Genomic DNA, 24,270 nt, shown 5'->3' on the forward strand with positions numbered 1-24,270 from the left:
AACTGCTTTGTGAAGACTGGTTTTTAGTATTTGCTGAATTCGTCACGTTTAAACTAATCTTTAAGGAAAAGAAGATTACCTATTCTGACTTAAGCCGTTTGGAATGGCTTGAATTGAAAGTTTGTTTCTTTTGTGTGTTGCAGACTTCCTGAAGCCAACTTTAGCAAAGAGAAAGAGTTCTGTTTCTGCCAGCCAGACCCAGTCTCCAGTGCTGGTCCCCCTGATGGCAGTTTGTACAACCCTGTGAAACCTGCCAAGCTGGACGCCACAGCTTTGCACGACTGCACTTTGGCCGCCACTGTGCCTCCTTCGGAGCTGTCGAATCATGCAGTCCTAGCCTGTGACACAGGCATTCATGAAGAGCACTATGTAAGTGAAGCAGTGGAAGATGATGTGCCAGACTGCAGAGAGTACAGAGATGCCTGCACCATTACTGGTAAGCAGTCAAATCTTTTATCTTGGGAAGGATATGGAAATGTATAGTTAAACTTCTGTTCTTAAGCTGTTGGTGGAGATACCTGGTTCACGGACAATGCTACTGCTGTTCTGTGCAATTTTTCTTGTTTAAGAAGTGATTTCACAAGCATCTGCGTTTTTCAATGAAAGCACTTTGTAAGGTTTAAGGCTCTTGCAAATAGGCTTGACTAAACAAGGATACTATACTTTTATGACTGGGAAATTGAACCATTTGAAGGTTGTTTGGAAAATAAACCAACTGAAAGTCAGGAACGAGGGGATGGAAATATTGCAGCTTAAAATTATGGAATGGTTGTCCTCATATTCAACATAACTTAGATTTTTATGTTGATACAAGAAGTGCTTTGTGGAAGAAGGGGATGGGAGAAACAGTACATAAGTTTTGACTGTACATCTTTTTGCTTCTTAAAACCATTCCATTTTTGTCACATCAACTTTTATAGTTCCAGAACTAATGTGTAAGGAACAGCTTCTTCTGCATTCTTGCATGAAAGGTTAAATGACTTTTTATCATAGAGTTCATACAAATAAATGGAATATGTGTTTAAGTGTGGTATTTTAAATAGAATTAGATTTTTAGTGATGTGGTCAGCTGGCCCAATTTTTTTGTGTTTGAATAATCACTGTAACTCAGTTTAGTCATGGATATGGTTATGAAATGACAGACAGTTTCCATTTCAAATGCATGGTTTGTTGGCTGAGCTGTGAAGCTTCTTTTAGCTTAAAGTGACCTTGCCAGTTCCAAGGTCTTTTGGGAATGTTTGAGAAGTCAGCTGAGTTTTCGGGAGGGTCAAATGAGAGGGCTGAGAAAAATAGGAATAAGACTGGAGCCCTTCTAATTGACTGCCAGACACCTTTTATCCTCAGTTACTTCCAACCATTTCTAGAATTGTCTGTAGGTCAGAGAATTAGTTAATGGTGACCGTCAACAGATACTTTTGTAGTATGCCTTAACTTAGCTCAGCCCAACTGCTGTGTAGTTACTAAGGGTTGGCATTCTGAAAAAACAAGATAGAAAGAAGGGAAGAGATGGTCTGCATGTCTATCCCTATGCCCTTGAGAAGACAAGCAGCAGGATTAACACTGAAGTCAGTTTCAGTCGGGTATGCTTCTACGTAAAATAAATTTTTTGTTAACAGAAACTAACCCCCCCATCCCTCCTCCCTTGTATTCATGGGTTTAGAACTTGTTTATCAATGGGTTGCTCTTCTGACTGCCCTCTAGGTGTTTGCTTGGTAGGTAGACTGGAAACTCTGTTATCTAGGTGCATTCCTGGTAGCATAACTGTTTTCCAGGCCCCTTGTAGAAGGATCTTTCTTGCAAGTTGTTCTGTTGTCGGTGTCCTTTCTCCCCACCCCTCCCTCTCCTGTTAACAGGAAGATATTATAGTTTTCTGTTTCTGACTCCAAGTCCAGACAACCAGCTTCCGTGAATCAAAATGCCTTCTTGATTTTGGTTCCTTAAAAGGCAAGACAAACTGTCTTACTTTTTTGATTTTTAAAAGTAGTTTTTGTTAAATGGAGGCCAGTGCATGTCTTTCTACCTTACATTCTTTCAAGCTTGATGTAGTTTCCAAATCTCTTTCTTCTTGCTTAGTTGTCAGCCAAGCGTGGTTTACTGATTGCTTCTATAATGCTTTTTTATGAATTATCTGTTCTGGTGCAGGAAATCTGTGCTGTTTGTAGCCTAGAGACAACATGGTAAGTCTTGCAGTAGAAATAGTGGTGGCTCTCTTTGCTGTGCTTTTTAAAGGTGTCAAAGGGCATAGACGGGGAGTTAGGAATTGGTCTCGTGCTTCCTTTGTAAAATCTCTGCTTTGTGAGTGGTACTTGCTGGTATGCAGTGTATACTCTTGAAACAAGCAGAGGAATAAGGGTTGTAGGAGGCTTTAACATGAAGCCTTTGTGTAGGTCTGACTGACAGGTTAGCACTATTTACACTTGTAAGCTATTTAGTGGGAAAGAAATTGCTCTTATCAAGTCTGCATATACCATAATTCTTCTTCTGATGCCAAGCCTTGACTCATCCTAAGGCAGACATGTTCAAATTCATCAATCAGAGTAATCTATTTTCTTTTAGTCTAAGACTAACACCTAGGGCTTATTGTAAAAGTCATCTGCAAAAATTCTTGCAAATAAGGGTTTGAACAGTTAAGAAAAAACTGGGAAACTGAGTCACAGTGCTGTGTGGCGATGCCTTCTGAAACGTAACCACCTAATGGTAATGTAATTGGAGTTGACTCTGATACAACTTAAGCCTAAGAACAAATGATATGATGTGCACATTTTGCTTTTTAGCTTTCAAGAGGGACATTGGTGCTCAGAGAATTTAAAATTCTTACTGTTTTCTTCCCCCCCCCTTTCTATTTGCTGGAAGTAGAGGCACTCTGGTGTTCTGTCAGCAGCACAGTTTTTCCTCTCTGGGACCTGAGAGCAGATGTAATGTAGACGAGGGTGGATTGCACATTCTGATTGTGCTGAGCATGTTTTCCTGGATACAGGGTTGGCTTAAACATTTCCTGTCCCCAAACCACCCCAGAATTGTGCTTGTGCAGATTTCTGTGGGAGTGCAACTGGAGGTATTTTAAGCAACTGGTCTGGATAGAATCCCTCCCTGGCTTTTGTGGCAGAGGGGAGATGAGGGTTATTTTTTTAGCTAAGTCGCACCTCTGATCTGTTCTACAGTGTGGCCTAAAAGCAGTTACATTGGCATAACCAAGGGAATGAGCATTGCAGAAGTGGGCCTGGGTGACAAAAACCAGTGAGATGAAAAGTTTCTTTAAGCCAGTGTTATCTCTGAGTGGGGGACAGCACCTTAAAAGACAACGACTTTCCCATTGAATTTAATAGTAAAGCAATCCAAAACTCATAGTTGCCACAACTGAAGTGCAACGCCTGTGCAAGTAGATGCTTCTGAATCGGTGCTAATTTGAGGATAGAAGGGCAAATGAAATAGGACAATCAATTTATTTAAAAAAAGAAAAAAAAGTTATTTGTGAGTGTTTTAAGAGATGTAATTAAAAAAAAAGTTACTGGTAGAGCATGTATTTTCTAAAAACTAATAGTAGTAAACCTGAAAATGGGTTCAGTAACTGCTGTAGTAGATTATTTTTTTTTTTGGTAATTATTACTTAATTTTGGCTTTTATTAGTAAGATTTAATAGACAAATTCAATGTAGCCTGACTTAACAGAGTTTCTACAGCTGTCACTTGTGGAGCTCCTGCAGGTAAATGGGCAGGAGGAGACTTGGGTCCTGAGGTTGGTGGAGAGTGGGGCAGCACCGTGTGACATGGAGTGTCAAGCTGCCACTACATGTGTGGGGCACCATTTTGTCCTGGTTGTTTTTTCCTTTGAACTTTTCTTTTTCTTTCTGCAACCATTCATCTGAGGAAGATAGGAATACGGATGTAGCACCATCTAGTGTCCCTCTTGCTAGAAAGGGAATCGAAGGGCTTTTCAAGGTGTCCATGTCTTTCCTGTTAATTGCAGTGCAGACCTGGCTACTTCCAGTCAGGCGTTAATGGAAATGGCAACTGGGGTCTGGGGGCTTCCTTCTCTGTCGAACACCCACCATCTCATTTTTTTGTAGAGCAGGAAGGGCTGTCATCTTGACATGATGAAGCGTAGCATTACTGAGTTGCTCAATAGTCCAATTTTGTGAATTATAAAAGCCTCTTAGTCTGATTGCCTTTTTTCCTTGTCCATCAACTGCTGTCAGACAAATCCTGTCCTTCTGGAAATGGAGAGTACAGTGGGGATGGAAGTCTGAAATACCACTGAAGTTTAGATTTACTCTTGTGACGGATGTCTGTCTGCCAGAGGTTTTGGGGTTTGGTTTCTTTCTTTTTCCCTTTGTTTCTCTTAAAACATGTGCAACACAGTATTGTTAGCCATCTTCAGTAAGTTAGCTTTCAGTCTGTTTTCTCATGTCTGAAGACTTGCTATTGGCAATCATTTTGGCATGATATATTTTGTAATTCAAGAGCTAACTGCTTAATATGCCACGTAGGTTTCCTTCATGCTTCTCTGAAAAATGAGAGAATGAATGGACTGTGATTTAAATTGCCTAGCTCCTTCATTAGTTTGCATGATTCACTTGTTCACTGTACCAATTACTCTTTCTGAATGCATGTAGGAATGTGTTTTCTGGCTGTCCTGTTCTGGGCAATTCCCTGAGGGTTTTTGGGAAATCTTTGTGGTGATAACGTGTTTTGTGTCTTATTTTGTTTGTAATTAACACAAAGGTTTTTTTTTTTTGTTTTGTATTTTTTTGTTTTACGTTTTGTGTTTTTTTCTTTTAAAGAAAACACAAAGTTACATCACTGGATGGGTCAAACCATGGAATTTTTTTTTTCTCTCAGCTGGGAGGTATCTCTGAGAGGAGTTGGTATTTTTTGACCTTGCAGATAGTGTAACTTCTACCTTACTGCAATGATGGGTAGTCATAACATCCAGAAAAAACAACTTTTTCTTGCTCTCAAGCCTCACATAATCTCCTAGAAACAAAGATATTCAGGTGCAGAAAGTTTTCTCTGTTTTTTTTTATCCCACCTCTATCTTTATTCAGGCTTTAATTATGTTCTTATATGAACCAGAACTACTGTTTTCTACCATCAAATGTTACCACTTTGTGCCAACCTCAGCCAATTTTGATGGCTGACTGATCCCACAGATAACCAGTGTAATTCTGACTATTTTTTCCTGCAGTCAATTTTAAAGGGTGTGCCTATGGCCTATAGAATTTCCATTCCAGTTCCACCATCCCCTTCTAAGTTCATGTTTTTGTTTGAAAGGCTGAATTTCTTTTCTTTCTGTTCCAAGTCTGATGAAACGTGACTGTCCCAAGGTAACTCCTTAAGGATTTTGGTAATACAGGTTTTTGCTAGAATGCTTTACAGTAGAAAACACTGTAGTTGCGGCTGTCCTGCTTTGGGTGCATGAGATACTGCCACATCTTGCGTGCTTGGTATTCTGAGAATGTTGAACAGATTGCTCTGGTTGTGCTTGATACCTGTTACAGGCTGGGTGGTTGTCCTCTAAGCACTAAATGGTTACAAAAGTATTGATAAAGTAATAACAGCTTTGAATGGCTTCCCTCTATTGGAACCTCTCTGAGTTCTGTTGTGGTTACCTTTCTCTTTTAGTGGTTGTTCCCTACATGGCATAAACTTGCTCTAGCACTTACTTCTTTTTCAGTTCCTTTTTTGGGGTGGTACTTCCATGTTTTTCTCAGTTTTGTTGGTATGAGAGAAGAGGTGTAAGATACTGCTTGGTGGAGCTGGAACTCAAATGAAGAACATGAGAAATGATCTCCTGGGTTGGACCAGCTGGCTCAGGACTGTGTTTCTGACTCCAGCAACAGCAGAGGCTGGATATGGAGAGCACGTGCGCAGCCACTCTCAGTAGTTTATTCTTAGCAGAAGTACCCCTGTAATGCAGGGATATAGAGGGTATGTCCCTGCCTTGTTCTTTTAGTGTCTACTTAGTGTTGGACCTTGTCCGTGACTTTGTTGAAAACCTTTCTGAATCTGCTGATTGTGTTACCATGCAAGTTCATGGTTTTTGCTGGCTGTGTGCAGCGGTACTTAAACCAGTCTCCCACTGGTTTCTGCCAGTATTTGTTTTTATAGTTATGCAGGGTTTGGTGAAACTGTTCTTCATTCCCATTTTGAAAAACCTCCGTCATTTTCACATCCCAGCCTTCTCCTCTCCAAGCTTTTGCAGTCTTTTCTTTAAAAGTTTGAAAACATGGGCTCTTACCTCAGTCCATTTACTTTGCTATTACTGTCACCAGTTTCATCCAGTAAGCTTGATCTAACTGTGGTCTCTTCTCGCTCTTCTTTCCTGCCACTTCCAATAAGCAGCTATTGCTAAATTCTGAGCACTCTTTCTTTCTCTAAAGTATGCCAGAAATGCTAGTCCTATTAAAATGAGATAGCTCCCACAGCATGACTGGAACTATTCTATGAGTCTGACTTTAGTTCTGTACAGCATACTCTAACAAAATGATCTTATTGTCTATGCCTGCTGCATCGTTGCCTCTGAATTTTCTGGATGGCTTTGGTGGATTCTCAGTCAACTTCACACAGCTGCTTCTTCCCCCCGCTGCTTCCCATCCATTATTTTCCAGTTCTTACCCTTTGCCAATAACTTAGTGTTTTTCCTGATTCCTCTCCTGTGACAGGTTGTTAATGCTACCTCTTAGTCTGTATCCCAGGCATACTTTTTTTTTTCTTTCAAATAATATATTTTTGTGTTTTGGTGGATTTTTTTTTTTTTGTTTGGTGGGGTGTTTTTGTGATTTTTTTTTTATTTTTTTATTTTTTATTTCTCTAAGCAGAATTCTGCTGCTACTGCTATGCTCCTTATCCAGCCCTCTTGCTTACTTATATCGTACTAGGAAGAGGAGTGTATGGTTTTTAGTGTAAACTGTCAATTCTAGAATCACTGTAAAATCAACTGCGGGAATTGCTGAAGTTCAGTGGGACATCTTTTAAATTTGTTTCTAGATTTCCCTTGTCTAGGGAAACACTTGTCATTCCTAAATGTCTACTTTATTTGGGGTAGGACAGAATGAGAGCAGCAAGTATTCATCAGTGTTCTGGGTTTGTTCTTTGGAGAAGGAACTCCTGAAGGCAGATGGCTGGTGAATTTTTCAGGGTGTTTTTTCATTTTATGTTTTTTGTTTTCCTGTTGCGGTGCACTTTAGTACTGGAAGACTAAAAAGCTACGCTTGATTATTGATGTATTTAAATACGTACAAATACTTTTATTCCATAATTCACCTCCATAACATGCTAAATGAGTGCAGCTTTACCTTTCTCCCTCAATGTATGTGTATGTGTCCACGAATCAACAAATTTTCCATTTTAAAGTCAACATCTGTAAAGAGCAAGCTACATGAGAATTATGTTTTGCTTGTGATTCTAAAGCTTCATTGACAGCCATTGTTTAGGGGCTGGCACATTTTGTAGTTGGGCTGAACAACAAGCAAAAGCAGGACAATTGCTTTTCAGGCTTTTCCGTACTCAGTGATCTATCAATGGATTTTTGAGACATTCTCAGTCTGTCTTGGCAGCTGGAAGATTCTAGTCATTAATGAATGTGTTTATTCTTACTGCTGTTGAACAGAGCGTTGCCAGCATGCATTTGATACATGAATAGCTTTTGTTCTTGCTCTAAAAGAATAGCTGTGGTGGTGGAGTTTCCTTTTATTTTCTGTTTAATGTAAAAATAAAAGCATGAATATGGCTACACTTATCTACAGGGAGAAACATTTCCATACTGAAGCAAAATTCATTTAAATTTATGGCCTAATGTACAGTAGGGACCTAATAGTTTAATGGCCTCTTATCACCAAGATCCGTCTCACCTTTTTATACTCAGCAGGAATGTGTATGTAGGATAAAACCAAAGCAAGGAGACTTTAACCTAATAAACAAGGACATTCCTCACATTGGAACTGCAGTTTCTAGTGGTTTTATCTTTGTTAGTTTAGATATTCCCAGCTTTGTCAGGATCTTTATTTGACGTGTTTGGCTAAGCCAGGTTTTCTCCCAGCTTACTTCTTCAATATGCTTTCAATTGCCAAATTTAAGTAGAATTTCCTACCAAGGAAGGTAATGTGCTGGAAATACTAGTGCTCTCTGTACCCAAAAATGCAGCTGTAGGCTGAGCCCAGTGACCTATCTGAGAAGACAGTTCCGTGGCTTGTCCACTCCACAGACAGGCTTGGCCAGTGTCTGCCGTGGCAGAACTGAAGGAACAGCATTTTTTCTTCCACTTCAGCTGGCAGCCTGGTCAATGTAATGATTTTTCCTGCACAACGTTATTCTTTTGGATAATATTGAACGATCTGATCCTTCGTACCAGTCCTCCTTTGTAGCAAAGGAAGAACTGTGATTACATTCTGTGCAGATTCTCCACCCTTGCACAAATCCTTTAAAATTTTTGGGGAGAAGGGAAACTTTCTTTTCCAGTTATGAAGCTGGATTTGTTTAGGGGAAAGAGGGTGTGAGAGGGGAAGAAACGCAAACTCTTGGAAGTCTTTCTCCTTTCAGCTCCTATCCTTGCTCTTATAAGCAGATGTTTATATGAATTAAAATATGAAACGACAGATAACTGAAGTTAACACATGATATTATATAGAGATGATGATGATGAGAATCCCTGTTTGGGTGCTTCATTCTTCTCCATGGGCTGGACTTCTCATCCAGAATTCCTTTGCCATGATTGAATGTGCCCACTTGGCTACTATAAATACTGCCTTGCCTTTCCTGTGGTGCCCTGCCTACACAAGGTGTGAAGCCCAGTTGAGATCTATGTGTGGGAGAGAATAAGTGCTGTGGGCGGTACTGAGTTACAGGTCAGCTGAAGCCTCACTGTGACAGCCCAGAATGGGAATATCCGAGGTTGGCAGGGGTCTTTTATGTTCCCATGGAAGATTGGATTTTGTGCAGTATTTTCTGTGTTTAGAGGCAGAAGAACCACTGCTTAAATATAGGTTTGGTTAGAGGTGTGGCAGGACCTGCAATTCCAAAATCCTGTCATGCCAGTCAAGTCACAGAAGCTGCCATGGCTGTTTGAGGAGTCTTCAGTTTTAAAGGTATGGGACAGCTTTCTTGTTGAAGAGGTTTTCTTCCAGCAGTTTGACTTTGCAGCCAGCAGTGAAACTTCTGATGTGCAGGATGCTAACGCTGTCTTTCCCTTTGGGCAAGTCAGTGAGTTGGGAGGAAGGGGAATTTTCTTTTTATTAGAAGTAGTTTTCTTTGCCCTAGAAGCTAATCACACACTTTACATAAATACACATGTATTGTGTGTGTGCAGTCCTGAGTTCAGCAGTAGTATTTGTAAGACTTCAGTATAATTAGCCATATTTTGGTCATCCTAGAACTGAAATTGAATAGGAATATGTCGAGTTCTGGGGTTTTGCCTACTACAGGTATATGTGTAGAGTAATTGTTAAATAATGTTGAAGAAATACTTGTAATTCTGGACCCCAGTTAGAACTTAATGCATGTGTCTGTAGAGCTCAAATAATGAATAACTACAGGCTATGTTTCCCTTTTCAGTAGACTAGCTAGCAGCCAAATTGCAGGGTTGAATTTTCTTATCTACTGTTCTGCTTTTCAGTTTTGTGTAAATCTGTTCGCAATGGTAATGACTATTTTACTCCATTCCATGATTGTCTAAATGGACAGAAAGCATTGGGCAAATGAGGCTATCGGGCTGCCACAAGCAGCCAGGAAATATCTGCTGGACAAGCATTTAGAGAAAGACCCATCTTTCTTGCTACCATCCCTGGAATATGATTAGGCTTTAGGCTTGTGGTCTGCTGAGAAAGGAGAATCCTAATGTAGATTTGGCCTCTCTTGGTTGGTTGTCAAGCTAGATTATGTGACTTTTCTCAGAAGGAGTTTCCAGAATTTTCTCAGCTCAATGGCATGGGATGACTTTTTGCATTATGGAGTTGCACATTTCTTAATTTTAAAAATGGGGGAGGTACTGAATAATCTGAGAATTTTAAACAGGGCACTTGCTACTTAAATAGTAGAAAATGTAATGCTCTCTTGTGTGGTGGTACATGTACTATAGAATTTTATGCCATTTTACATACAGGGATAGAAAATTTGCCGAGTGCTTACTGATCCTTGGTTTCTGAGAAGGGATGCAGACTTTCAATTTGTGTTCTTTGTGTGTATATGCGTCACATGAAGCAAAATCAGCACTCTAGATTCACTCGTATTTAGCATGAAATAGCCCCAAGTTGATGAACTTTAATTTCTTGTGTTACATGTGGCTGGACTTTAGCCTCCATGTGGTAGGCCTGTCCTCCAGAGAACCTACCTTTTACTTAACTAGTAAGGAGCCAGCACTGGAACTGACCCTTTTCAGGTATTGTGTGCTTTTTTCAAAAACTATTTATTGACCGGCCATTTTCAAAGATTTTTTTTTTTTTTTAAGTTTCTGTGTTTTAAACTTTAGAGAGCTAAGTATCAAGGGGGAGTGTAATACGTGTGTGGGAAATGGGACAGAACTGAAAACTAGGGAGAGGAGTAGGTGGCTCTGTGAATTAAAGTAGTAGACTTCTTCATTCTTCCTGCTTTCTCCAGGGAGTTTCCCTGTTTCTCTCATCTAATTTTGTTACTGTTCTCTTCTGTACTTCCCTTTCCTCACCTGCCTCAAAAGCTTGTGACAAGTTACCATGTTTTAATTCTGTTGTGGGCAGTGAAAGAATATGCCTGAGAGTGACTACTGAGGTCTGTTTAGTTTGTTTTTTTGTTTAAGAAGGAGATAATTAGCCATATTTTGGACATCCTAGAACTGAAATTGAATGGGAGTATGGTGAGTTCTGGGGTTTTGCCTATTACAGGTATATGTGTAGAGTAATTGTTAAATAATGTTGAAGAAATACTTGTAATTCTGGACCCCAGTTAGAACTGTCCCTTCTGACAGTCCCAGACTTTAGGGACTTTAGGCTGTCCCTTTCTGGCTGTGGGATGAGTACAAGCTGCTGGGTGGCAATGCAGCAGAGTCCCCTGGAAGATGTTCAGGGAGGGTGTATCATCAGGGATACAACCTGATGACCAGAGCTTGTGTTTTGAAAGGTGCCAAGCCAGATCAGCACTTCCCCTAGGTCACACCTGGAGTGTAGTTGTTCTGCTGGACACACGGCTTCTGTACAGCAATTGTTTCGGAGGAAGCACTTCAGGGTAGCACAGCTGCTTTGAGCTGTTTGCAAGGTGTTAGCCTCCATCAAGCCCACAACTCTGGAGCACAGTGCTCTGGGGATGATGCTGTCTCTGCGTAGTTTTGTTGTGGTCTTTCTTGTCTTGACTTGTGTGTTCTGGCTTCTCCCTTCTTGAGCACACCCTGACCCTAGCATGGTTCATGGCAAGGTTGTGTTTATGAGAAATTGTTTTACTTCATTTACAGCAATGGGCTGTAAATGAGAAACTGGCTGACAAAATGTCATTGGTGGTTTGGGTATTAAGGCACTTGTTAACACCAGGTGGCAGCATCTCCTGCCAGCAGGTTCTGTAGAGACCTGGAAGTCCTTTTAACCTTGAAAAGAGAGCCTCTGCTTGAAAACAAACCAATAAAACCATAAATATTGTGGCTGGTTTGCAAAAGAATTCAGACAGATCCAAACTAAATATTTTGTGTTCCATGCAGTGACTCTACTTATTAGCTATGTTATATTGTGTTTCTAAAAACTCCTGCAAATGACAGATTTTGAGATTTGTAGTGTTTGTCTTCTCTGTGCATGTGTTTTGTATATGTTTGGGGTTTTTTTTGGTTGGTCCTGTGTCCCCCATCGTGTGTCTTGTCCTGTGTCCATCTGTGTCCTGTACCCCCCATCCCCATTTTCCCCCTCAACCCCTTTTCCCTTCTTTTTGTTTTGGGTTCTTTTCTCTGATTTTTATCACTACTTTTATGTGAAGTTGCTGCTGAAATAGGTGCTCCTTGTTTATCAGTCAAGCTCAGTTCCATTTCTACAGTAAGATATGACTATTCAGTCATGGCTGTAAACAAGTAAAACCCAAAAGCCTGGTAGGAAATGGAGTTTGACAGGTGAGCTGCTTTAGGTGACCATGTTCAGAATGAGATCTTAAAATCTGTCTGCGTGTGGTTCATGTTGAACTTAGCTTGGGTTGAAGTTAGCTCAACTGAGGTTGAATTGCTTGGTCATGAGGCGTTGGCATAGTTCCTCCGATCCACATAACACTGACAGCTAAATATATGTTTATCGCTGTATGGAAAGTGACCTAATGTATTGCATGGCTGAGTGAGTGCAAGATGAAAACGGCAGTGGGTGACAGCACCCTGCACAATGTCTCGTGATCTGGGTGATGTTATGTGCACAGAGGGGGAGTGTCAGTCCCTGAGGTGCTGTGCCTCTTCGATACAGTCAGCTCCCATTGTTTTAGACCTCACACCCACTGTCAGCAGAGGAGGGGTGTAAGTGTGCATCCCAAATTAACGAAGTGTACTCTTACCCTCACTTGGCTGCCCTAAAAATTGTGCTTCTTTCTTTCCCAGGTAATTTACCAAAAAAACGCCCAAACCCACCTTCAATTCAATCTCTACAAAGAAAAGTTAACTTACTGTGCTTTTCAAATAGATAGGGGTGTTGGCTACATGAGAGGGAATGGATGAAATAATCAAAGATATCCAGATCAGCAAGTCTAATAAAAATTCCTCTGAGGAAATGTAAACAATTTGAAACAACCAGGTGATCTTTTAGTGGCTGTTTTAAGATGGGAGGGAGGTGGTGGAGAGTTTTAAGATGCTCAGAGAAGGGGAAATACACCAGTGAGTCAAATGCCAATGTACGAAAAGATATGGAACGAGCTAACAAGTAATCAATTAATAATTACCCAAGAGGTACTGAAATAGGAAGAAAAAAATGCTTAAGAGAACTCAATGGGAGTGTTCTTCCCAGTTTTGCATCTTCTTTGTTGAAAGAGTGGATTAGAAAATGAGGCAAAAAAAATCATCAGAGGAAAAAAAAAAGTCTCTGAAAGAATTTGGTTTAATCTCATTTAGAAAACATACAGAGGAATAATGTCAAAAACTCCTGTAAAGCAGACTGAGGAACTTAATCATCTGAGTAATAGGGTGTGGAAGAATATATTTTGCAGCAAAAAGAGGTGAGGGTGTTTGTACATGCACTGGAAATGCAAAGCACTGGAATGCGTTACTTGCAAAAATAGTGTGGAAAAGAATGAACAAATTTTCTTTGGTTATATCTAACGATTTCTACAAAGTGCTGGAAGCTGCAGACTTCTACAGTATGCAAGAGCCTTAGAAAATCTTTCTTAACTCTTTTATTTCAAAAGCAGAGCCTGGAATGACCCACACTTTAGTAAGAACCATGAGCTCATAATTTGTTTAGCTATTTAAGTTTTTGTAATTTGCTTGTAGAAGTTTTTATTTGCCAAGGATGTCCAGAAAACCACAAGTTTAAAATGGCTTAGACAAAATCTGTAACAGAGCAACTTCTGAGGATATAGTTCAACTGTATTTTGTTATATCACTTTTATTAGTTATCAGCTAATTGTCTTAGGCTTATGGTGTTATATTTAACTCAGTAAAAAGAATGTACCTTTTAGGACAAGAGGAAGTGCAATAGCTTTATGTCTGCTGGACTTCAGTTAACTTGATCATAAAACATGAATGATGTCTTGGGTATTCTGAGTAGAGGACTTATTTAACTTATAGTATCTTTGCAGTTTAATCAGAAATATTCATAACAACTATCTGGAAGCACAGTCAGGGTCTTCTGTAAAATGTAGCTGATGTTTCAGGATAGTGGATGGTGTTAGTCAGCATACCTTCTCATAACAAGTGCCTGCACCTCAGAAAAGGGAGGGGAGGAAAAAGTGAAGGGGAAGACTGTAATTGTAGCAGTGACAATATTGCTCTGATTTAAATGGTGAACTAATATTTAGTCATCCACAAGTGTAATTACAGTGTCCTGTTTTTCTAATTAGGCAATTACATCAGAGCCTGCCTCTATTTCCTGCTGGTATACAGATTTTAAAATCGCAATAGAAGTTAATGACAATAGCATCATAATAAGTTGCCTTTCCAGTTACTTATTAATATATTTTCCAGTTGTTAGGCCTTTTGAATTGCTTAGAAACACTCAAGATTTGATATATGATAGAGCAGAGAAATTGTCTTGGTTGACTTGTATTCCACTATAATTCTTACTTATTTACTGTGTGTCCTTCACATTCTGGTGGATTTAATTTCCACAATAAAACTATGAGTTTCTTGTGTGTGTTCATGTGTGGGGTCTGGTTTTTTGTGTGTTTGTTACCTCCTAAATTTTATAGGTAACTTCTGTTGCATTCCATTTTCTGCTAGTTTTTATGACACAGCAAACCATTTTACTTCTCTGCACTGAATTATTTGCCTGAAGCTTTCTTTTTCTACCTATAAAGTCAGCCAATTTCTTTTGAAATACTAGTTAAAAGGTTTGAATTTTTTAAACATTTTTATTTCCTTGTTCCCAAGACCACCACTTCAGTCAGGCTGTGCAGACTCTTACATTCTTCACAAGAGGCAAACTAACTTTTCAGCCAAACCCCGCCTCCCTAAAGAACACTAACAAAAAAAAAAATTAATCCCATATTTTTGACAGTGAGAGCAATTAGATAATCCAATGATGTATATCTATATGTATATCTACTTATATGTATAGTATATCTACATACCTATATGTAGTTATTCATATATTAAAAAATCCTTATGTGTATGCATGTACACACATCTTTGAATGTTTAGTTGAGATCAATGTGTTTTTTAGAAGGTTTTTCTGAACTCAAATGGCTGCAGGCACTAAGATGGATGTTGTCAGCAATTACAAAGGCAGTCAGGGAAGACGAAAGATTTGTAGTTACAGGTTACCTCTCAGCTTTGGAAACATGGGAAACAGGTCTTGTTTCTCTGTGCAAGTTACTAGTCCTCCAAGAGGGCTGCAAGGACCTCTTAAAGTGACGTGTGCAGGCTGACTCTCACATTGCATGGAACTCCACAAAAAGAGCATTGCTACATACGTGGGTACCTAATCCTACCAACATTTGCACATACGCTTCTGCAGTGAGGTTTGGAGAACGCTTACGTATGTACAACAGTTAGCAGAACAGCCTGGATGAACACAGAGGAGAATACCTCCTGGTCGATAATAGCAGGCTCCTTGAACCATAAGGTATAACGCGACTTTGCCAAATGGATTTTAGTTTTAATCAATAGGATCCCGTAAAGGATATAGGCAGGAGATTAGCACTCTGAGTTCATCTTTGTATCCTCTGCCCTGTTGTCTGATAGAATAGTAACATTCTTGCCATCCTTAGTGCTCGGGGTGATGCTTATGACAATGCAATTTCTGGATTAGAAAGATTTTTAAAAAAAACCAAAAGGTAACTGATGGCCTATAGAAAAGTATGTGTTACTCACCATTCCCCCTCCACTCCTCTGACAGAGGTGAATTCCACTAGCTTGCAGTGGAATTGCAGGTCTGCATCAGTCCTGCACCTTATGAAAATAGGAGTCTTTGTCAGGGAGCAGCAGCAAGAGCAGCTCTGCCAGCAGCTGAGTGTGACCACAGGATGGGAAGGGCAGGATGCCTGTTGACAGAGCCCAGTCCCTTTGTTCCTGAGCAGGGCAGAGGTACTGGCAGTAACGCTTAAAATTGACTCTTCAGTGATCATCAGACAAACACCAGACACTGAGTGGACCTGTAGTCAATCCAGGAAGCTCAGGCAATGAGTCGGTGTCAGCAGGGGACAGAACTGGGCACAGACTTACCCTACAGAACTACACAGGGGGACTTGTCTTTAAATGGAGCTCCTGGGCCACTGGACAGAGGGTACTGGTCCTTGATGAGCTTGGTCAGGGCAATAAAGGCCTATGGGTGGACTCAGGGCCTTGACTGTCTTCATTATTTACTGTGGAGTGGTTCTGAGCAAGAGTTGCAAGAGTTAGGGCACTGGTTAAAGATGGAGCTGCATTGCACAGCATGGGAGCAACCTTCCCTAGTGCTTGCTCTTCCAAAATAGGTTTAAATAGCTCTTTCTTATTCTGTATGTGTGGGGGTGGGGGTGATGGTGGTGGGCTGTGGTATTCTTTTCTTTTGGTCCTGGCACGGAAATGGGAATGCAGGTTGATGCACTAAGTATTTACAGGAAACATACCAGGCATTGCTCTCTTTCTTAGTAATTATTTAGCAAGACATTGTAGTTAATTTTATATGGTAATTAAGATGTATATATTTGAAATGTTCATGCCTGTTTTGGGTATTCACACGCACAGAAAATTCTTCATTATAGAATAATGTAGGTTTGAAGGTACTGCTGGAAGTCATCTGTTATGACTTCTACCCAAAGCAGGTCTTTTGAAGTGAGTGCTCATGGCCTTGTTTAGTCAAGTTGTCAACGTTTCCAAAGATGGGAGATTTCCCAGGCTCTCTGTGCCCCTGTTCCCATGTTTGACCATCCTTATGGTGAAAAAGTTTTTATGTCGAATTGGAATTTTCTGTGTTAAAACTTCTCAGCTCCCTCTTGTCCTAAATTTAAATCTCCAATTTAAATTGCAACATTTTTGCAGTTGTTGATGGCTGTCAGCATCCATTTTAAAACTGTGTGCAAACTTGATATATTTGTGAACATGAGGGACTGATAACACAGAATGCAGGTCGAGATAGTGTCAAAAGGTTCCCTAAAAGTTCTTTCAGCCAACTTTACCAGTGCATCTTAGGTGTGAACTCTGACACTGTTTCCTATTGCAATCCTGGATTTCTTTTTCTTGAGAAAAATCTGCCAGCAGCAAAGGCAAAAAAATGTAGTGGTACTGAACTGTGGTCAAAGACCAAACTAAGGAGATACGTAAAGCTTGCAAGCTAAAAATAATCTGTCAAGTAGAACATCAAAAATGTAAGTTCCTGTATGCACTAATCCTTTCTCCATATCCAGGTTATGAGTAACCTCTCTTGGTCAATGCTTGCTTGTTCTCTATTCCCCCACACCCCACCCCTACCTTATTCTTCAATAGATGAGTCACTGCTTCTAGAAGTTGGGCTTTTTGTCCCCAAAGCATGCCCTTGTGTTTTCTGCTAGTAAATATGCTATTTCGGGATCATTTATGCTAGTCATATCTTCTAAACCGACCAGTTTCTAACTGTTTTCTACGTGCAGAAAAATTTTGCTGATGCCAAAACAAACTGACATCTTTGCTAGCTTGTATGTATAGTAGCTAACAGAAATTGTCCTCTTCTCTTACCAGATGTGTGCAATAGTACCAACCTTCCTGAAGTTGAAATCATCAGTCTACTGGAAGAGCAGCTGCCTCATTATAAGCTAAGAGCAGATACAATCTATGGTTATGACCACGACGACTGGCTTCATACACCTCTCATTTCTCCCGATGTGAATATTGACTTAACAACTGAACAGATAGAAGAGACCTTGAAATACTTCCGTAAGTCAAAAATTCAGAAATTGTACTGATAAACAAATAAAATAGTGCTATTTTTGATACTTTCTCTGAAGAATCTGTGCAATTCTTTTACAACTGTGGAAAGCATGAGAACTGTTCTCGACTTAGTGCTTTTGGTCTTCAAGTTTGCAGTAGATAGAAACAAAGGAAACATTTAATTAGAAACAGCAGTTGCATTTGTAATCTGTGCGTGCTCCCCTCCACGTTATCAAATATTGGTGAAAAAGAAATACTTCTTTTTGCTTATGATCTCTCTGGCAAGAGACTGAAATTTTCTTTACATATACAATGTAGAAAATTTAGACCTGTATCATGGTCTCTGACACTTTGCACTGTTGTCTGATGGCACTGTGTGCCAGCATCACAGCATGACATCAAATCGTTTTTCTGCAGCTTACGCTTCTAGTAAAGACTTGTGAAGAATCAAACTCTGAGCATTTGGTTGGGATGGTTTGTCCCTTCGTTCTTTCTTTTGTTCATATTTGTACTATTGGACAAAAAGGTACCTTTTGTGCCTGGAGGGAAAGTGTGTAGTGTTGTGACCTTGGTTTTTCATTCTTTTGTTTGAGCCTGTAAATGCTTTTATCATGGTGAATGGATTTATGACTGTCTGGGTTCTTCCACTGTTGATATTGACTTAGCTGTGCAAGTACAGAAAACTTCTATGATTAATCCTCTAGTTGCTGATCGAGTAATGTATAATTAAATGATTGTTCCTTTTCCCCCCGTCCTCCATGGTTTCCCATGAACGTGCAATTTTTGTTGCACTTCTGCATGTATTGCATGTTAAAATAGTCTGTAGAGTATCAAGCCAAAAGGTTTTATTCTATAGCTGTGGTAGTTGGGCTTACATAGTGGATTTACATAGATTATAGTAGTAGGTAGATGTAGGTAGACTTACTGAGGCACTGTGGAGCTCAGAAGAGATGAATTACAGGGCTCAATACAAACCTTTGCAAAGATGGCTTAATTGCATTTTGAAGCACCTGAATTCACTTTGTAAGGAGCAAGGTTGGTAAAGAAAAGCATTAAGAATGTGAAGAACTGAGTTTCTGACTGTAGTGCTTCAATAGAAGGCATTAAGTATTTCAGTAGTTAGCTTGCGTATGCTCTGCACTTGCCACCAATCAGACAAAAACAGGGGGAAGGGGGGAGAGGTGAGCTGAAGCTGATCTGTGGAGTCAGTTGTACTGCAACTCTTTGTTCTGTATCAGTCCATTAGTGTTGCTATAATGATGGCAGAAGTTGGCTTAAAGACATGTTTTGAAATGTCAGATTTCCAAAGTCTTTGGTAACCGGATTGGTCCTGTCTTGTGAATAAGATTGCCTATGCGGGTGGGCTGTTGCAATAACCATGGGAAAGATGTTTTGCTAGTGGGGCAAGGAAGGCAAAAATCGTGTGGAAGCATCCTAATTTTTCCAACTGAGATGCTGGTGGCCCATATCACATGTAATAGTGCATGACTGTTGGGGGTGGATACAAAATGAAGCTATGTACGACAGAGAAATCAGATAGGAGTAGCATCTTGTAACTTTGGGTACTTAAACAATTTTATCCAGCTTTTAGCTTACGAATATAATGACTGCAGCTCTGTCATGTTGCTGTGATTGAAGATTTCACCCAGTCAGTTGGCTTGAATGAAAAAAGTTACGAGTGTAGATCCTGCCACAGCATATGTTTTCTTCTTTCATTGGGAAATAACTGTTTATAGAAGAAGAGCTGAGCAAGGGTAATTTCTGTAAATAAAAGGTTATTCCTTACTGCTTATATACAGACACTTGTGCATAAATAGTAGTTTAAGAAGTTTAAGCAAACTTGGATTGAGCCTTAGATACTCTGGAAACTGAGATCTTTGACTTTATCCTTGTTCAGTTATCATGAACAAGTCATATAATGCATTTATACGTGAGTGTGCAAGGTCATAAAACTTGGGCATGTTTGGAAATTGACATTGATTGTAAATGTTGGTTTATGGAAAAAATAACTAACAAAAATATTATTTTAAGTAAGTTCACAGAAAAGTCCTGTGGATTATACCATCATCACTTTGGAGAGTGTTTTCCCGGGTGTGGCTGTGCTTGCACAATGATTAATTTTCAGTGCTGCAATTAAGGCACTCCTTCTGTACCTGTTTAGTTTGTTTTAAAAACCTTGACAAGGCAGTGAGCAAATACTGTAACTTGTCTATTGGAAAGTTTTAGTATAATCTTACATATTTCCACTGATTTCAAAACAGTATCCTTGTGATCTAAGAATTCTATGCATGTAGTTAACTTTAATAAATAATAAAAATGACATTTCCTAATCTGTCAGTTTTCCTTAACTGAAGGAAGAATTCATCGCTTTTGCTGCAACAGAAAAGGATTGGCTGCAAAATAAATACTTTTATCAGAATTAAACTGCACTACACATAGAGATTGTTGCTTTACCTTCTTCAAGCTTCTTAGGGACACGCAAAGATAATTCAAATAAAATTAATATTAAAAATTGAACTAGTGCAGAGTATTTTTAGGTATTGAGTTAAGCCTTTTGATTACTTATGGTTCCTGGTATGTTATAGTGTTGATCAGCCTCGAAACTAGGATTTAACAGGGAGGGAGGTATATGATGTTGCTTTATTCAGGAAATGTTCACAGACTGAGAAATACTGGAGATCAAAGGGGATGTTTGTGCATATTTTAATATATGTAAACATTGTGCATTATTAATATATGTAAATATTTATTTTGTAAGGCTTCCTGTTGTTTAGGGAGAGAACTTATCAGGAAGAGCAACATTTTATAACCTCTCACCACACCAGTTAAAATGTAACTACTTACCTTGGAAGTAGTCTGTAGGGTAACACAATAGTGACAGCCTTGCACAGTAACTCATTGTTTTAATGATGCTCAGGTACCTACTGTGAACAACTGGAATGAGGGAAGGGGAACGTGTCTGTTTTTCCACTGGTTGTAATTGCATTCCCACCCCGCCATCCAAGGGCAGTGGAGGTTGATTTTGGGGATGGTAACTGAGAGCTGCCTTTTTTCCTTCCTTCTGCCGTAGACCAGTTACCATACTCAGTGGCTCTTTACCCTCTGTCTCGATTGTGATCCATATCTCCAGCTCTGTCCCCGCTCCTTTTGTAAGTTTTGAACAAGATAGATGTCTGAACCTTTGAACCTCAGTACTGGATTACTTAAAAATATTTAAAAGCCCACAGAAGTAGGAAAGTGGGGAGTTCTAAATAGAGAGAGAGATATAAAAATTTGTGTGTGTATGCCTATTCAATAAATATATATAGTATATGTGTATCAGTGTACAATTGCATTTGTAGTTATCCTTTTGAACAAAGTTTAAAATATAGTGACCAAATTTTAAATCTCCACTCGAAAATAATTCTTCAAGTGCATTTTTGGTTAAGTCTTGTAAAGTGCCCTGAAGCGGATTTAAAAAATGTGGCTGGCTTAAGCCTAATAAATAAAATGATGTGTGGATGTGTGTGTGTTTATGGTGATTTCAGTAATTACTGAAACCCTGGGTTCTCTGTTGAGCACATTTCCGTTCTCTGTTAGTAAACCAAACTTATAAACTAGTCTTTCTTAGTATTTGGATGTTATATTTTTGCTTAGTAGTACTGTTCTTGTAGGCTTATATAAATATTGTGTAAGTTGTAATACAAGATAAATCAAGGATAATAATGCTACAGATCTATAAAACGAGCTAAAATCTCTTCTCCAATGGCACCTTCAGATTACTTACATTCATTGTGATACTTGGATGGTATTTTAATCTTTATAATTGCAAAATGTTGATTTCTGAAAAAAAAAACCTGTTGCTTTCTTGGTATTTTGCAGTAACAAGGACTGTTCTATTATTATTATTATTATTAGAACCTTGGGTACTTCCATACTCTTCACTGTGGAAGGCAAAATTTGTTTAAGTAAAAATGTCTCTCAAACGCTGCAACCTTTTCATGCCATTTCCAGCAAGGTTTTATACTGCTTAAACTCCACTTAGTAGAAAGGAGGATGTGCATTGCAAGATACAACAACAGGAGTGGTGATCTTGCCTACTGTAAATTGAGTCAATTTCTCTGTAGCAGGCAAGGAAAATCTATGCCAAGGGAATGTTTGGATCCTCTGTCTTAAATCTCCCTCCTACAGAGGGGAGCTACATCAGAGCTTATAGGCAAAATACTGATTGCAGTTGGCTATTTCATTCCTATGGGACTCCTTTTATACAACTCACTGGTTTTGATTGGAATTCAGATGACTTGACAACAAGTTATGCTTGGAATTTTAAAATCTAGCTTTTGACTTTTAATGGTATTCTGTTGAGCTTCATAACGCTTGCACACTGAATATTGTCATTGTAACTGTTCTGTATGAACATGATAGGTTTGAAATCCGAGCAATTAAACAAGAAGGGCATTTGATTTCTGAATGACTTATGAAAAATGTCCTTGCAGTTTTTGGACTGTATACTGAGATTGATGCTGCTTTATAACCTGGTGGTGGAAATGTGATGAATTTCTTGCTGTGTTAATCCGTACAGGATAAGAGTCAAAAATGACACTTAGCGACACTGCTGTGTCTTGTTAGAGCAGATTTTTCTGCCTTCCTGTGGCTTTTTGATTTTGAGATCATCAGTTCAGTCCCCAGCCACAAAGGCTGGCAGTCACAGAATCTGCTGGGCAGCGTCACTCAAGAGCGTGCGTGGACACAAGGCTACTTAGCCCTCCTTTTGAATTAATTTTTTAAGATATTGGTAGAAGATGAATATTTAAATATACAAGCATTTTAATTTATTAGCAACTTTTTGGAGGAACTTAAGCTGTAACTCAGGATAGGTGATGCAGGGAATTAGTTCTTAAAATTTAGTTGGCAATTGGGAAGTGGAGTCTTCACACTTGGATGATGATAGCTTTTGGGAGGCACTGAATGGCATATTAGGGCTGCAGCTGTTCTTTTACATTCTGGAACTCCAAAGCGTATCTTTGTCATTATTTTCTTCATATGCTTCAGACTGAAGACTGAGACAGTCCCTACCAAATGAACAAAATAAAACTGATCTGAACTGAAAGTATAATCAAATAAATCAAACGTCATCTCACCAGACACATTAAATTCTTGAGGCAGAATGCCTTTTAAGCCAGTCTAAAATGTGGTGTGTGAATGTGTGATATAGCAAAGTGACATTCCATCTCCCTGCCTCCAGATTAGGGAATGTCAAGCACCCTGTTGGCTAGAGAGAGGTCTATACAAGAGCCAGATCTAGAGCACAGGTCTCTCAGTGCAGCTACCAGAGGCAGTGAACAGACACAGCACTTTGCACAAGAGTCTGGGTTTTGCCTTGGCAGCTTCTGGGGACAGGGCCCAGGCTCACCTGGCGATTCCTGAGAACCTTCTGAGAAACTGGTGGGTGTCTGCTGCTGCCAGGCAAGGGCAAGGTAAGGGGAGTCACAGGGTTGTGGGCCTGAGGAAGCTCTAGTGGCTTCTGAGAGGCTCTCAGCTGCCTTTGATCCAAGGGTGCTTGGAGCCTTCATTGCAGCTGATGCTGATTTAGGGATGGTCAAGCACCTCTTTAGCTGGTGCTTGGGAGACGTGTATGTAACAGCCAGGTCTGGAGCACAGCTCCCAGAGGCAGCCAACAGATGCAGCAGTTTATGTGGGAGGATGCAAAGAAAGGGTCCTCATCTGAGTTCAGAACAGCCTAAACCCTCAGATATGGCAGTGATGTGCCACAGGGTGCATTCCCCAGCTTTTGGAGCACCTGTCCCTGCCAGGGCAGTGACTTTAAGCCCTGAAAGTCCCAGGCTGCTGGGAGTGCCTGGGACTTCTCCTTGAGGTAGGGAGAGATGGCCTTCTTTTATGCAGGAGGTGTGATGCTGTTGAAGAGCTGTCACCAAGCGGAAAAGTTAGGAGAGGAAGACAGCAGGCTGCGCAGCATCAGGGTGGATGAGAGACATAGACAGGATCTGGGAGGAGTGGCTGGGCGCACCAGAGGATTGTGCTCCCATTCAGAAGGACCTTGACAGGCTGGAGAGTTGAGTCAAGAGGAGCCTTGTGCAATTAAACAGAGGGAAGTGCTAAGTTCTGCATCTGGGGAGGAACAACCCCATGTACCAGTACATGCTGGGGTCTAACTGGCTGGAAGGCAGCCTTGCAGAAAAGGACCTGGGGAGTCCTGGTGGACACAAAGTTGAACATTAACCAGCACTGCGCCCCAGCTGCCAAGAAGGCTAATGGTGTCCTGGGCTGTGTTAGGAGGGGTGTTGCCAGCAGGTCAAGGGAGGTGATCCTTCCTCTCTACTCAGCACTGGTGAGGCCATGCCTGCAGTGCTGGGTGCAGTTCTGGGCTCCCTGATTCTATATTCCTTCAATGTAATGCAGCTTGCGTTCCTTTTCTCTCCCAGGAAGCTGCAGTCATGACTGTCAGTGGGTTTTCTCCTTCCTTGTTAGAAAAATAGGTCATAACCATGCCTACTGTAATATTTTTGTCTATCCAATCAAGCATGATGTTAAGCTCAACTTCATTTTACAGATGTTTTTGCTGTGTCTGGGAAAAACATAAACACAAAAAAAAATAGAGGTGGTAGTTTCCACACAATTTCTGGGTGGTGAACAATTTACAAAATCTACTCTTCAAAGCTTTACCCTCCTTCATTTCTTTATGCTGGATAGGGGTAGTATTCTCTTACATGTCCAGCTCTTGCTATCATGATCTCATTTACAGTATTTAAGTATGCCTAGTGATATCTCAATTAAACTATGCAGGTAGGTTGTTGAAGAACACATCAATTTTTA

At 40.0% G+C, this 24,270-nt stretch overlaps 1 protein-coding gene across 3 annotated transcripts in view; it reads left to right on the forward strand.

Moving 5' to 3' along the window:
* The window catches only part of TRAK1 (trafficking kinesin protein 1), a 109,450-nt gene that overhangs the window by 21,367 nt on the left and 63,813 nt on the right, over nucleotides 1–24,270 (forward strand). For all 3 annotated transcript variants that reach the window (XM_074575259.1, XM_074575262.1, XM_074575260.1), the window contains exons 2-3: nucleotides 144–436; nucleotides 17,269–17,463. In XM_074575259.1, the coding sequence (XP_074431360.1) occupies nucleotides 144–436; nucleotides 17,269–17,463 (488 nt within the window). The remainder of the gene's footprint in view (nucleotides 1–143; nucleotides 437–17,268; nucleotides 17,464–24,270) is intronic.

This window comes from Larus michahellis, chromosome 2 (assembly GCF_964199755.1).
Source record: "Larus michahellis chromosome 2, bLarMic1.1, whole genome shotgun sequence".
NCBI classification, from domain to species: Eukaryota; Metazoa; Chordata; class Aves; order Charadriiformes; family Laridae; genus Larus; species Larus michahellis.